This window comes from Arabidopsis lyrata (genome assembly GCF_000004255.2).
Source record: "Arabidopsis lyrata subsp. lyrata unplaced genomic scaffold ARALYscaffold_5, whole genome shotgun sequence".
Classification (NCBI taxonomy): Eukaryota; Viridiplantae; Streptophyta; class Magnoliopsida; order Brassicales; family Brassicaceae; genus Arabidopsis; species Arabidopsis lyrata.
The window spans coordinates 17973390-17986869 of NW_003302551.1; the positions used below are offsets into that span (position 1 = coordinate 17973390).

Here is a 13480-nt window from a genome sequence, read left to right on the forward strand (position 1 = left end):
TAGTCTCCAAGGGTGTGGGATGGGTACCTGGGGACGAAAAAGATATCAGATTCTGGTCGGATCGGTGGTTGTTGGGAGAGCCGCTTGCGGGCCGGGCCTGTACCCCGCTCACGGAGGGAGACTTGAATAGTAGAATCGAGGAGTTCTAGACGGAAGGAGTCGGTTGGGATATGGCAAGGCTGGTCCAGGTGCTTCCACAGAATATTGTTTATCAGTTGAATTCGGTGGTCACTAAAGGAGTATCGGGAAAGAGAGACACACTGTCTTGGCCAGGTAATTCGGATGGTGAGTTCTCGGCTAAGTCTGCGTATTCTCTACTGCAGGTTGATGATGCTCCTAGGCCGTGTATGGACCTTTTTTTTAGCGGATATGGGGGCTGGTAGTACCGGAGAGGGTTCGGGTTTTTCTCTGGTTGGTGAGCAACCAAGTGATAATGATGAAAGTGGAAAGAGTGAGACGTCACATTGGAGATAGTGAGGTTTGTCAGGTTTGTAAGGGTGCAGTTGAGTCGATTATACATGTGTTGAGAGATTGTCCGGCGATGGCTGGGATTTGGCAGTGAGTGGTCCCGCGAAGAGAGAGGCATGCGTTTTTTGCAAAATCTTTGCTGGAATGGATTTTCGTCAACTTAACCACCGGGATGGATTCGGAAAACAGTGGCTGGTCGACTTTATGTTTGGCATTGCGGTGTGGTGGGGTTGGAAGTGGAGGTGTGGAAATATTTTTGGGGAAAACGGGAAGTGTCGGGATCGGGTGCGGTTTATCCGCGACCTCGCGGCAGAGACTTTGAGAGCTCATGCGTTGGTCGGGAATGGGCAGCAAGCGAGAGGGAGAGTGGAGAGGATGATCTCGTGGCAGAAACCAACCGTGGGATGGGTCAAACTGTCCACCGATGGGGCTTCACGGGGTAATCCGGGCTTGGCCACGGCTGGTGGAGTGATAAGAGACGGGGCTGGTGTTTGGTTGGGTGGTTTTGCGCTAAATATCGGTATATGCTCAGCTCCTATGGCAGAATTGTGGGGAGTGTACTACGGGTTGCTGATAGCTTGGGAGCGGGGTTGTAGGCGGGTGGAGTTAGAGGTGGATTCGGAGTTGGTGGTTGGTTTTCTAAAAACAGGGATAAGTGATGTTCATCCGCTGTCTTTCTTGATACGGTTGTGCCAAGGCTCTTTTTCAAGGGACTTGTTAGTCCGGGTTATCCACGTGTATATGGAGGCTAATCGTCTAGCTGACGGGTTCGCTAACTATGCGTTTTCTTTGCAGTTAGGCTTTCATTCTTTGATTTCTTGCCCTAATGTAGTTCATTCGATTATGTTAGAGGATGCTAATGGGGTAGAGTTCCCACGTCATGTTCGATTGTAATTCTTTTTAGTATAATAAATTGAGGGAGACATTGTCTCCCCTTGCCTACAAAAAAAAATGTATATTTTTATATTATAATAATGGATAGGTGAAATAATTTATTAAATCCGAATATCCCTTATATGTTTTTTTTTGTTTTTTTGGGTGAATTATCCCTTATAAGTTTATAACACGTTAATTAATGTTCTAGGTAGAATCAACTTCTTTGCCATAGGTTAAATTATAATTTTTTGTGGGTTAACTATACTTTTCATTTTTTCCTCATATTTATGAAATTTTTTAAAATATTGTTGTTGTTTTTTTCCTTGTAAATCAAGAATTCGTTAAAAAAAATAAAAAACATAAACTAATTTTGGTCTTTTTTTTCTAAATTTTAGAAAAGCTAATTCTCTGAAATCGTTTATTTTGGTTTACAAATATTGAAAAAACTTAAGCTGGTGCTGAGTATTTACAGAAGTAAATTAATTGTTAAGTTGTAAATTAATGGGTGAACAAATTAACTGTCAAAAACAACCATAAATCGTAATAATTTTGTTTTAAAGAAACTTCATTATGCTTTCTTTCATAACGATCCAAACATAATAGAATGGGAAAACTACAAGACCGGTCTATAACCACTTGTCTCTTCCTTTTCTTTTTGCAGGCATCACAAATCCATTGCACCAGCCAATCACATGTTCGAAACCGCCTATACCGATCAAAGCGAGGGATTGATTCGTCAATAGACACAAGCCACTTAAATGCGATTCGTCACTTAAGCGTGTCTCTTTCGCTCCAAAACATAAGCGGTGTTAACCAACAAGAGCAAAGGGAAAGAGATAGAATCGAGAATCTTCCCGGACAGCCTTCAGTTAGTTTTACCCAATATGGCGGTTATGTGACCGTGAACGAGTCAGCAGGTCGATCCTTGTACTATTATTTCGTGGAAGCCACCAAAACCAAAGAGTCGTCACCGCTTGTTCTATGGCTAAACGGAGGTATGTATCTACCATGCATCTAGTTCTAAAAAATGTTTTGTTTTTTCGTCTTTCTATCCATTGAGAAATCGACGATCAATGTCCACAAAACATAAACATTATATATGTTTTAAAAATGCAGGACCGGGCTGCTCCTCTCTGTATGGGGCATTTCAAGAGCTTGGTCCATTCCGCATACATAGCGACGGCAAAACACTCTATACCAATCCTTATTCATGGAACAACGGTACAAACCTTCTTCTAATAGAATGTTTAGTTTATCTTCTTTTTTCGGATAATACTTCTTCTGTTTCTATATATAAGATTTTTTAGCTAAAAGCGCGTTTCTTTATTATTCACGTGTGGAATATACGCAGTGGCGAACATATTATTCTTAGAATCTCCGGCAGGAACGGGATTTTCGTACACGAACACAACAACGGATATGGAAAATCCCGGGGACATGAAAGCAGCAGCTGATAACTACGTTTTCTTGGTGAAATGGCTGGAGAGGTTTCCGGAATATAAAGGAAGAGAATTTTACATCGCTGGTGAGAGTTACGCCGGGCACTATGTTCCACAACTCGCACAAACCATCCTTGTCCATAACAAGAACCAAACCTTCATCAACCTACGTGGCATTTTGATTGGTAACCCGAGTCTGGGCGAGGACGAAATGGGCGGTGAGTATGAGTTTTTGGCGAGCCGTGGTTTTGTCCCTAAAGAAACTTTCCTTAGCTTCAAGAAAAACTGCTTAGATGTTAACCCTTCAGATGATACGACGTATTGCATCGATACGAGTCTGAAATTCGAAGATATATTAGAAAGCATGAACAAATACAACATATTGGCTCCTATGTGCCTAAACACCACGTTGACTAACCAATCCAAAGAATGCACAACGGTGATGCAGTTTGATACGTGCGGAGAGCACTACCTGGAAGCTTACTTCAACCTGCACGAGGTTCAGCGTTCAATGCACGTCACGAAACAGCCGTACATGTGGACACTATGTAGAGAAGCCCTCGGACATACTTATTGGAACAAGACGGATTATTATGCATCGATGCTACCTATTCTCAAAGAGCTGATGAAACATGAGCAACTTCGAGTTTGGGTGTTCAGTGGAGACACGGATGCGGTGATTTCTGTGACAGTTACAATGTACGCACTGAAGATGATGAATCTAACGGTTGTGACGGAATGGCTTCCCTGGTTTAGTGAAGGACAGGTGGGAGGTTTCACAGAGGAATACAGAGGGAATTTTAGGTTTGCCACAGTGAGAGGAGCTGGTCATGAAGTTCCTCTTTTCAAACCTAAGGCTGCTCTTACTCTTTTTAAACATTTTATCCTGAACTCTCCTCTCCCTCTTACCCCTTGATGATCTATACACTTTGTAACAGCACCAAACACATTCTATTGTTCACAATCTAGCTTAAAGTTTATTTTAAATGTTCAATTTAACACTATTCACTACCCAACTAGGACCCTCTGGCTAATAATTTAACACTCTTTTGTTCACTCGTGGCTACCTCAACAAAGTCCTGGTTTGATAAGCTCTCTATCACTCACTAGGTACTCAGCTTCGGTTCTTCTCTTCAAGTGTTGCAATCCCAAAGAATGCTCTCAAGTCTCTGCAATTTCTGGGGTTTGGATTCTTCTTTTTCTTTGGTTGATTTTCGCGTCTCTGTTATATTCTTGTTCCAGACCATAATCACGACCTCTGCCAATCACAAAACAGTGTTCAAACTTTATAAAATCACAGCTAACTAGAGTGCTAAACCTCACATCATTATGACAATCTCTAAATCAAGGTACAATACTAATCACAACCACTGATGGATTGAGATACTATGGGGAAAACCGACAACATTGACAAGATAAAAAATTAGACATGGTTCACAAGCATTAATCAGACCCAACAGCTTCCAACATCATAAGCAGCCAAAATTTGGGATTTCCACACTACAAGATAGCTACACAAGCGAAATCTATTAGCAATGTGATACCTGTGTCAATGATTGTCTCATCTCCTGTCTCTCTCACTTTTCCTTTTAAGGAGTCTTGTGGTGATAATTCTGAAAGAGAAGATGGAGATCATATTAACAAAGAATCAGAAAATAGAACAAATAGAAAATATTGTGGAAACCTCGTATTATCAGCTAACTTACTTAACAAAACACCAAGAGAGTATAACACGCGAATAACTATCAATTCGCCTAAGGCACACGAAGTCGAATCTTACACCAATACAGTAAAACAAGCAAATGTCAAACCTTTTTAAGCTGATAAAGAACAGTTTTTTTATCACCAGTAGTCGTTGCAAGAACAAAGACCACCTGCAAACTGATGAAATCGAACTCTATCCCTTACAATAATTTCCCGATTGAATGCTTTTGATACATATTTTGTAAATGAATGACAATCTCTGCAAACTCTCAGATTCTTTGTGATCCGGAGAGTTGTTCCTGCAGTAGTTCTCATTAATCCATATGCAATAGCCAATTTTTCACTGTGAGATGTATCTGCAGATTCTAAACACCGATCAGAAAGAGTATGAGCAGTTCTGTTCGAGTCCTCTGGCTTGTATCCAGCTAGAATGGCACGGTTGATTACTTCCCCGAGTTCTGAGTAAATAAGTGCAGACTCCGGATGCATTTTGTCATCAATGACAAATTTGTGAACTTGATCACCGATCTCAATCCAACTCCAGCCTGGAATAGTCCGTAAATCATGGCTTCTTATTAGTTTTCTCATACTAGCAAAACCTTGTGCATCATTTGCAGCAGAATATATCGAAGTCATAAGCACATAATCCCCTGCATTGAAAGCCTCAAGCTGCACCAATTTCTTCATGGCTACTTCTCCTAATTCCAAATTCCTGTGGATTTTGCAAGAGCCAAGCAGGGTTCTCCACAAGACAGGATCTTCATGGCAGGAAGACGTGTGTATCATCTCAAGGGCCTTTTCTAGCTGACCTGCTCGTCCAAAGAGATCCACCATGCATCCATAGTGTTTGACGTTCGGAGTCAAATGGAACTGTGAACTCATGATTTCAAAATGCTCAACTCCTTCTTTAACTAGACCTTGATGACTACAACCTAACAACAATCCGAGGAATGTGACGGCATTGGGTCTAACCCCGGAAGCCACCATCTTTCTGAAGAATGAGATGGCCTCTACGCCGTGCCCATGAACTCCATACCCAATAATCATTGAGTTCCAGGTCAACACATCTCTCTTGCGCATCCCTTTAAACACACCAACAGCATTTTCAAGGCTACCACATTTTGCATACATATCAATAAGAGCATTACACACAAAGACACTACTCTCACATCGAATATCACAGGCGATCCTGTGTAGCATAACTCCCATATTCAAAGCACTAACGTGAGCACAAGAAGATAACAAAGCAACTATCGTGTAAGCGTCAACACACACACCTTCATTTGCCATTCGACTGTACATACTGAACGCCTGATGATGTAAACCAGCATGAGAAAAACAGGAGATCATAGCGTTCCAAGAAACTAAGTCTCTAACAGGCATTTCGTCGAACACTTTGGATGCAATCTCAACACTTCCATTCGCAGAGTAGCAACGAACGAGATTAGTGGAAACAATAGCATCAGCAAGAAACCCAGATCGAATAACCGAACCGTGAAGCTCCAAACATTTCGGAATCAATCGGATCCTCTCACATGCTTTGAGAGCAAAACTGAAAGTGAAGATATCAGGACGTGAAACAGAGGAGAGAAGCATTCGATTATAGTAGAGAATCGTATAAAGAGGAGAAGAAGATATGGAGAAGCCACGAATAAGGTAGTTCCAAGCCGACGTAGATGGATCAGAATCGAAACGGTCGAAGAGAAGCTGAGCGTAAGACAAAGAGCCGTTGACGGAGACGGCGCAGAAGCGGAGGAGATGGTTGAAGATGGAAGGATGATGATGGAGACCATTGATGATGACATGAGAATGAATCTTACGGAGCTTGTTCATGCTGTTGCAGCCTTGTAGCATTCTCACTATCACTCTCGCTTTCTCGCACATCGTCTCCCTCTCTTTCCCCCGCACACCAAAAAAAAAAAACAATTTGAATTTACTTATTAATGATATAATTAAATCATATGAGTAATTAGGTTAATTTTTGCTAGAATATGTAATTACTAATTAGGAAACTATTTGAATCTTAATAAATTATTATTCCGATTTTCTTTTTTGATAAAGGCATTCATCCAAATATTACAAGGAAGAGCATAGCACATCAAAATATATACTAGCTAGAGATAAATAATTTAAAATTCTTTTCGATTTGAAATCTCTAACGAAGTTAATATGACTCCTAAAATCAAAATAAATAAAGTAATAGACCCCATGACACGAGATTACATGTTAATTAGAAATTTAGAATCCCACCACATCGCTAATTATTTTTTGATCCATTGATATTTTGTACAAATTACAATGGTAGCCATTTTATTTATTTTGATGGAAAAGTAAAAACACAAAAACAAATCAAACTCCATAGAGAGGTTGAAATCAACTGCTTTTTATTTTCTTTCTTTCATTCCTTCCTTCACGATATCTTCTAGTAAACCGGTATTGTTCGACACTCTTGAAAAGGTAACAGATTTGAGAGAGTAATCGTCAATGGAGTCACCAACACTCTGCGTTTTTGGTTGTGGAGGATAGAAAATTGCCGACAATTCATCAAACGGAGATGGACGAGGAAGATTTTGTTGTCGCTTCTTCTCCCGCACCCGACCATGTTGTTGTTTTGGCTGAGTATTCATTTATCTTTGTTATAATTAAGGATTACAAAGTTTAATTATTCTCGGATTGTTTATCACATACTTTAGTTTATTCTATATATAAATGTAAGAAATGGTAATGTATTTAAGATCAAAGTCTTACTTCATATTTTTGTTTTAGGAAATATATCCATACACATTATGCTTGTTCCTCTAATTTCAAAGTTGGATGTAAAACTCTTTAATACTTTACTTTATCAAGTTGGATGTAAGAAAATTCTAACCTAACTAAAGGTTTGAGGTAAGTGCTTACATTTATAATCTGATCTGATCCGATTAAATCCGAAATTATATATTAATATGGTGTATATATATTCATTTTTTTCTTCATCCAAAAAATTGAATACTAAACTATATATCCCAATAATAAATTATTGTTTTAGTTTAGATACTAAATTATACATATCAAAACTAAACCAAAATTCGAATTGAACACTCCTAAATCTGTATGCATATTATCGTTAAACTCATAACAAAAGTAAAATGGAGTATTTCTATGTGATGCATAGATTACTGATAAGATAATGTTTACAAGGGACGATACAAATAGTATCAATCATTCCCCATAAATTGTAGCAATTAGAAGCTAGTATAATCCAAATTATACTTAGATTTATTTAATTTTAAGATGGAAGGGTATTTTCGTCAATAAACTTTCTATGTTACAGTCTTACAGAACATAAACCCTTATTCATCTATCGCCGTCGTTGTCTCTCTTACCGGACGTTGTTTTGTTTCCCTCCGACCTCCGGCGAATCCATCAGAGAGCATCATTCATGGCCACAAGGTTCCCTCTCCCTCTATCTCTCAGTCAATGAATACAACCTTCAAGTTACCTTGTTTAATTTATCGTCTCTTGCATTGTTAGCAGGAGGTTAAGAGCATTCAAGAGATGGATGAAAGCTAACGGAGTTGATTGCAGCGACGCTCTCAACCTCGTCGACGACCAAAACGATGGTGTCTCTGTGAGAGCATTCTGCGATTTGAAGGAAGGAGATGTTGTTGCCAATATCTCAAAAACTGCTTGTCTCACTATCAAAACCAGTGGAGCTCGTGAGATGATCGAATCTGCTGATTTAGATGGAAGTTTAGGTCTCTCTGTGGCTCTCATGTACGAGAGAAGCTTAGGTGAAGAATCTCCTTGGGCTGGTTACCTTCAGATTCTTCCTGTTCAAGAAGATTTGCCTCTTGTTTGGTCTCTTCAAGACTTGGATTCTCTCTTATCTGGAACTGAGCTTCATAAGGTTCCTATTACCTTACCATTGCATTTGATTTGATTGTTTGATGGAATTTAGTTGAAGTCACTACTCATCAGTTTGAATTTTTTGTAGGCAGGTGGTGAAGGAAGATCATGTTCTTATATATGAAGATTGGAAAGAAAACATATTGCCACTTACCTCTTCACTGCCTCAGAATGTTGATTCTGATTCGTTTGGAATTAAAGAGTATCTTGCTGCGAAGAGTTTAATTGCTTCACGGTCTTTCCAGATCGATGACTATCATGGATCAGGGATGGTTCCTCTTGCAGATCTGTAAGTTTACCTCACATTTATTAAGCTAAAGCCTAAAGATGTATCAACCAAAGAAATTTGTTGGAATTGAGCCAGGCATTATACCATAGAAATGCATTCCTGTATCAGCTGTTTTTGCTCTCTAAGCTTTGCATCAACCATAGACTTATAGTTAGTTACTTAGTTTATGGTTACCATATAGTCATGTAGATGCTTTCTTAGTTTCTCTATTCACTCAGATTTTTATTGCATCTTGTATTATCAGCCAATTTGCCTAGTTAATCGGACCAAAATTAATCTTGGATATATATTGGTGCAACATTTACTTATGTATGTTGTCCTCGAGAGATTTTCTCTGTGTAGACATTAAAGGTCTCATTAGGTTCAATCACTTCGATTAGACCAAGTCTGTTCTAAGTCCTGTCAATGATTGCAGATTTGCAGGTAATCTATATAGTTAGCAATCAATGTGCTAATTTATTCACAGCCTGCTTCTGGATTGCAGCATCTTGGTTATTTACTAGGAACTGTTTTTTCATGTGGGAAAAATGACCTTAGAAGTCGGTTTTTGATGAACTAAATATGATTCTAGCATACTTGGTGACTTTTCTGACAAAAGCTTGATGATTTACTCATTGGCCACTCTTCTGAATCTTGCCTGTTTACTCCATTTTGCAGCTTCAATCATAAAACTGGGGCAGAAGACGTTCATTTCACTCATGAATCCGATACTGAAGCTGATGAATCTGAAAACGATGATGCTGCAAATGAGGCCACCGATGAAGACGACCCTTCCAGTAAAATTTCTTCCTCGCCTGAGCAGTCTTTTGAGGACGTTCCTGGTGAAAACACTGATGACGAAGCCAAAGAAGAAGAAGAAGAAGACGACGAAAACTCTTCAATGCTGCAAAATGATCAATCCGGTCTAAAAATGATTATGGTGAAGGATGTCTCAGCTGGAACTGAGGTATGTATGTTTTTTTCTTGGGGTTTTTAACTATTAGTCAGTTAGAATCACATTTCATTTGCATTTATGCTATGATCTCTGTGTAGGTATTCAATACATACGGTTTGATGGGTAATGCTGCGTTACTCCACAGGTACGGATTTACAGAGTTCGATAATCTATACGACATAGTAAACATAGATCTAGAATTAGTAACCGAATGGAGCACATCCTCATTCACAAGCCGGTACACTCGAGCTAGACTGGCCTTGTGGAGAAAACTAGGCTACACAGGATGCGAGAGTCAAAACTCAGAATACTTCGAGGTATCTTCAACCGGAGAACCCCAAACCGAGCTCCTGATCCTACTCTATATACTGCTCTTACCAGATGACACATACAATAAACTGGATCTAGCTGAATCAACAACAGGAGCGTCTCTCTCCAAAGAAGGAAGAGAAACTTCTTCTTCTTCTTACGAGATAACAATTGGGAAACACAAGTTTGTGTTTGGACAAAGCGGAAACGATATTCTTCTGACAGATGGTGTTTGTGAAGCTCTTCTAACTATTGTGGATAAGCGAGAGAGCTTATATGGATCATTAAACTCATTGGAAGATGACATTGTTAGGCTCAAGACTTGTTGTCTTCCGAGAGACAGGAGAGTATATCATTCGCTTGTGTTGCGTGTGAGTGAGAGGAAGATTCTAAAGAAGCTTAGGAGCTACATTCATACAAAGGCCAATGAGTTTTCCGGCGGAAAGCGCCGGAAGAAGATGCTTCCAAAATCCTAGCAACACCCTTAAATTGCTTGTTGACTTTTAACTTTTCATCCCCAAGTTACCAGTTATAAACGATTTGGTCTAGTAACATTGAGTTTCATCTATAAGGTAAGGTTCATCGAATGTTAGCATATTTGATTGATTCTCTTACTTCTATTTATAGAAATTTTCGAGGTTTAAAATAAAATAGAGAACGGAGTTTATATCGTGAGTATTGTTGAGTAATCTTCAGACGGAAGCAAAGAAAGCGTGACAAAAAGCCGGCGACTGTCAGACAGGTAAAACTGTAAATACGGAGAAAGATGGGGTCACTTTAACAGAGCCGGACACGTGGCACGTGGGAATTAAAGGATATTTACAGTCTTACACAGAATTACACAGAGACAAGACAACAATTTTTTTTTTTTTTTTTTTCACCAAGGCTAAGCTTTTTTTTTAATACAGTCAAAAGACTCGATAGAGTGTAACGGAGAGATTCTTCTTCTAGAGCAGCTCTCTTTTTGTTCGTCTTCTTCCTCCAAAATCCAATCTCACTACAGCTTCTTTAGGGTTTCTTCTTCTTCCTTTGGATCTATGTGAACAGGTATGTAACTGATTGAGCTGCTCTTTTTAATTAACCAAGTAATTTGTTCTCTTGAATCTTATAATTCTTTTTTTTGTTCCCGGGATTTCATTTTTTGGTTGGATTTAGATCTTTGGATCAGATTTGCTCAAATGTCGTGGTAAGGTCTGTGCCTTGGATTGTCTTTCGGATACTTGTTGTATTTTTGCTCTGTTTTTGGATTGGATTTGTGGATTTCGTATCTTTTGTTTTCCTTGAAGCTTTTACTGTGATCTGGTTTTTGACCCATCTTATTTTGCTTGATTATCCGTACGAAAGATGTTTTGATTTCTGTAGATCGTTTGCATTGTACTTTCTTGATTCGATTTTCTCTCCATTGCGGGATCGCCTGATGTCTCATTTAGAGATTTTTTCTAGCTCAAATGTGGTTGAACTATATAGTTTCTGAGTTCATTATTTGGTCATTTTTTAGTTGGGTTGGCTTAATTATTAGAGACGTAGCAATTAACGATCATGTTAGACGAATTAGTCTGTTAATCAGCAGCTAGACATGAGATTTTCCTAATTAGGTGAAACATGTGTTGTAAAGTTTGGTCTCTTAAATGCTTAATTATGTGACTTGTGGTTCCATTTGGATCTTGTAGTATGAACTAAGCTCTGAGGTAAGCTTGGGAAGTAGGGATATGGCCAAAATCTCCTTGGTTTACCAACTTAGCAAAAAAGTTAGCAGGAGTTGGTGATCAGTTCTCCTACCGGCTTTTGCAGGCTAATAACTAGTACCTGACTGTAAAATCTTCCAAGGTTTCAACGCACACTGGGACCTTGTTTCTTTTGGTATTGTAAAGGATGTCAAGTGTTCGGAATACTCATTGGTGTCACAGATGTCAACGTGCTGTTTGGCTTCGAGCTCGAGATGCTGTCTGTTCATATTGTGGGGGAGGATTTGTTGAGGAAATCGATTTAGGACCGAGTAGCCCGTTTGATCTGCTTAGAGCTCACAGGGATGTTGACCGTGATCCAACCTTTGATCTCATGGAAGCTTTCTCAGCCTTTATGAGAAGCCGTTTAGCTGAAAGAAGCTATGACCGAGAAATCAGCGGAAGAATTGGATCTGCGGGTTCTGAAAGCTTCTCAAACTTAGCTCCTTTATTGATCTTCGGTGGCCAAGCTCCCTTTAGATTGGCTGGTGGTGATAATAATTCAGTTGAAGCCTTTGTCAATGGCGCAGCACCTGGGATTGGTATCACACGTGGCACTAATGCCGGAGACTATTTTTTCGGACCCGGACTTGAAGAACTGATTGAACAACTTTCGTCAGGCACTCATCACAGAGGCCCACCACCAGCACCAAAATCATCAATTGATGCATTGCCAACCATCAAGATCACACAGAAGCATCTCAAGTCATCAGACTCTCACTGCCCGGTTTGCAAAGACGAGTTCGAACTCAAGTCAGAAGCAAAACAGATGCCGTGTAATCATATCTATCATTCTGACTGTATCGTCCCGTGGCTGGTTCAGCATAACTCATGCCCAGTCTGTCGCAAAGAGTTACCATCAAGAGGATCTTCTTCAAGCACACAGAGTAGTCAGAACAGAAGCACCAATGGAAGAGAAAACAGCAGAAGAAGGAATATTTTCTCTAACCTCTGGCCATTCCGCTCGTCTAGCTCAAGCTCGACCCAAAACCGCAGAGACACAAACAACACAACCACTGCAGAAGAAGGCCACTACCATCATACTCATCACCAGCAGCAACAGCAACAACATCAACATCACCAACAACAATCCCATATGGGTTACAGTGGATGGCCTTTTGACTATTAAAGGTTAACCTAACTCTTGACTCTTTGAAGCCTTCTGTTTCACTTTGGTTCTTTGTATTTTGTTTGTGCTTTGTCATGTTTCTCTCTCTCTTTCACTTACTTTGTTCATTGTTTATTGTAGATCTTCTGTTTCTACCAACTTAATGTTTTATTCCGAATTGTGTATCTCACACATGTTAGCTTGTTATTGAATTTGCATTAAATAATTTATTGTTTAGACTAGTGTATGTTTTCGTCTGGCGCCAACCAAACTTCGATGTCTTTTTTTTTTTTTTTTAATGAATTATTGTATATGGTTATATGTCATTCTTCGTTTACGTTTGTTTTACTTGCACATTTCGTAAACAAAAAAGCTGCTATACCAGAACCTGAGAACTATGATGTGCTAACAAATCTTCACCATTCTAGAATCTCGACCTCACTTATAAATATTATTAGATTTTGTACTAATGTTAGATGAAAGTGATAGTTAGATAACCAAATTGCGTTAGCTCAATGCTGTACCATCAATTTTGTTTATATGCGAATGATATAATAATATTACTGAACTTATTTTTAGCCACTACGAATATGCTAACCCACAAATAGTAGATTCCCATTTATTTGATGGAATAAGCAGCCAATAACATTAATTTTGCCACATCACACAAGTCACAAGAAGGTGTAGAAGAAAGTAGGGATGATAAATATCGTAAAACAAGAAGCTCTGAGTTAATAAAAT

The 13480-nt window shown here is 39.2% G+C and overlaps 4 protein-coding genes across 9 annotated transcripts; 3 read left to right on the plus strand and 1 right to left on the minus strand.

Annotated features, from left to right (window-relative positions):
* The first annotated feature begins 1802 nt into the window (after window positions 1-1802).
* LOC9314163 (putative serine carboxypeptidase-like 53) lies at window positions 1803-3719 on the plus strand. 2 transcript variants are annotated; one of them, XM_021025810.1, is made up of 4 exons: window positions 1803-2339; window positions 2461-2565; window positions 2696-2891; window positions 3437-3539. In XM_021025810.1, the coding sequence occupies exons 1-4, from the start codon at window positions 1949-1951 to the stop codon at window positions 3537-3539; spliced, it is 795 nt and encodes a 264-aa protein (XP_020881469.1). In that variant the 5' UTR covers window positions 1803-1948. The 2 variants fall into 2 exon arrangements, with proteins under 2 accessions (XP_020881469.1, XP_002876371.1); XM_002876325.2 differs by having other exon boundaries at window positions 2696-3719.
* LOC9312440 (pentatricopeptide repeat-containing protein At3g56550) lies at window positions 3700-6402 on the minus strand. 3 transcript variants are annotated; one of them, XM_021025807.1, is made up of 3 exons: window positions 4595-6402; window positions 4328-4396; window positions 3700-4041 (listed from the first exon to the last, which is right to left on the minus strand). In XM_021025807.1, the coding sequence occupies exon 1, from the start codon at window positions 6369-6371 to the stop codon at window positions 4626-4628; it is 1746 nt and encodes a 581-aa protein (XP_020881466.1). In that variant the 5' UTR covers window positions 6372-6402; the 3' UTR covers window positions 3700-4041; window positions 4328-4396; window positions 4595-4625. The 3 variants fall into 3 exon arrangements, with proteins under 3 accessions (XP_020881466.1, XP_020881467.1, XP_020881465.1); XM_021025808.1 differs by having other exon boundaries at window positions 4490-6402; XM_021025806.1 differs by having other exon boundaries at window positions 4328-6402.
* A 1383-nt stretch (window positions 6403-7785) lies between these two features.
* LOC9314164 (ribosomal lysine N-methyltransferase 3) lies at window positions 7786-11754 on the plus strand. Of its 2 annotated transcripts, none has more exons than XM_021025533.1 (7): window positions 7786-7919; window positions 8004-8376; window positions 8468-8664; window positions 9322-9610; window positions 9697-10954; window positions 11063-11098; window positions 11578-11754. In XM_021025533.1, exons 1-5 carry the CDS (start codon window positions 7909-7911, stop codon window positions 10381-10383), a joined length of 1557 nt encoding a protein of 518 aa, XP_020881192.1. In that variant the 5' UTR covers window positions 7786-7908; the 3' UTR covers window positions 10384-10954; window positions 11063-11098; window positions 11578-11754. The 2 variants fall into 2 exon arrangements, with proteins under 2 accessions (XP_020881192.1, XP_002876372.1); XM_002876326.2 differs by having other exon boundaries at window positions 11063-11093.
* Window positions 10817-12976, plus strand: LOC110228352 (probable E3 ubiquitin-protein ligase RHC1A). Of its 2 annotated transcripts, none has more exons than XM_021025534.1 (2): window positions 10817-10954; window positions 11578-12976. In XM_021025534.1, the coding sequence occupies exon 2, from the start codon at window positions 11780-11782 to the stop codon at window positions 12758-12760; it is 981 nt and encodes a 326-aa protein (XP_020881193.1). In that variant the 5' UTR covers window positions 10817-10954; window positions 11578-11779; the 3' UTR covers window positions 12761-12976. The 2 variants fall into 2 exon arrangements, with proteins under 2 accessions (XP_020881193.1, XP_020881194.1); XM_021025535.1 differs by having other exon boundaries at window positions 10857-10954; window positions 11699-12976.
* Window positions 12977-13480: the final 504 nt, after the last annotated feature.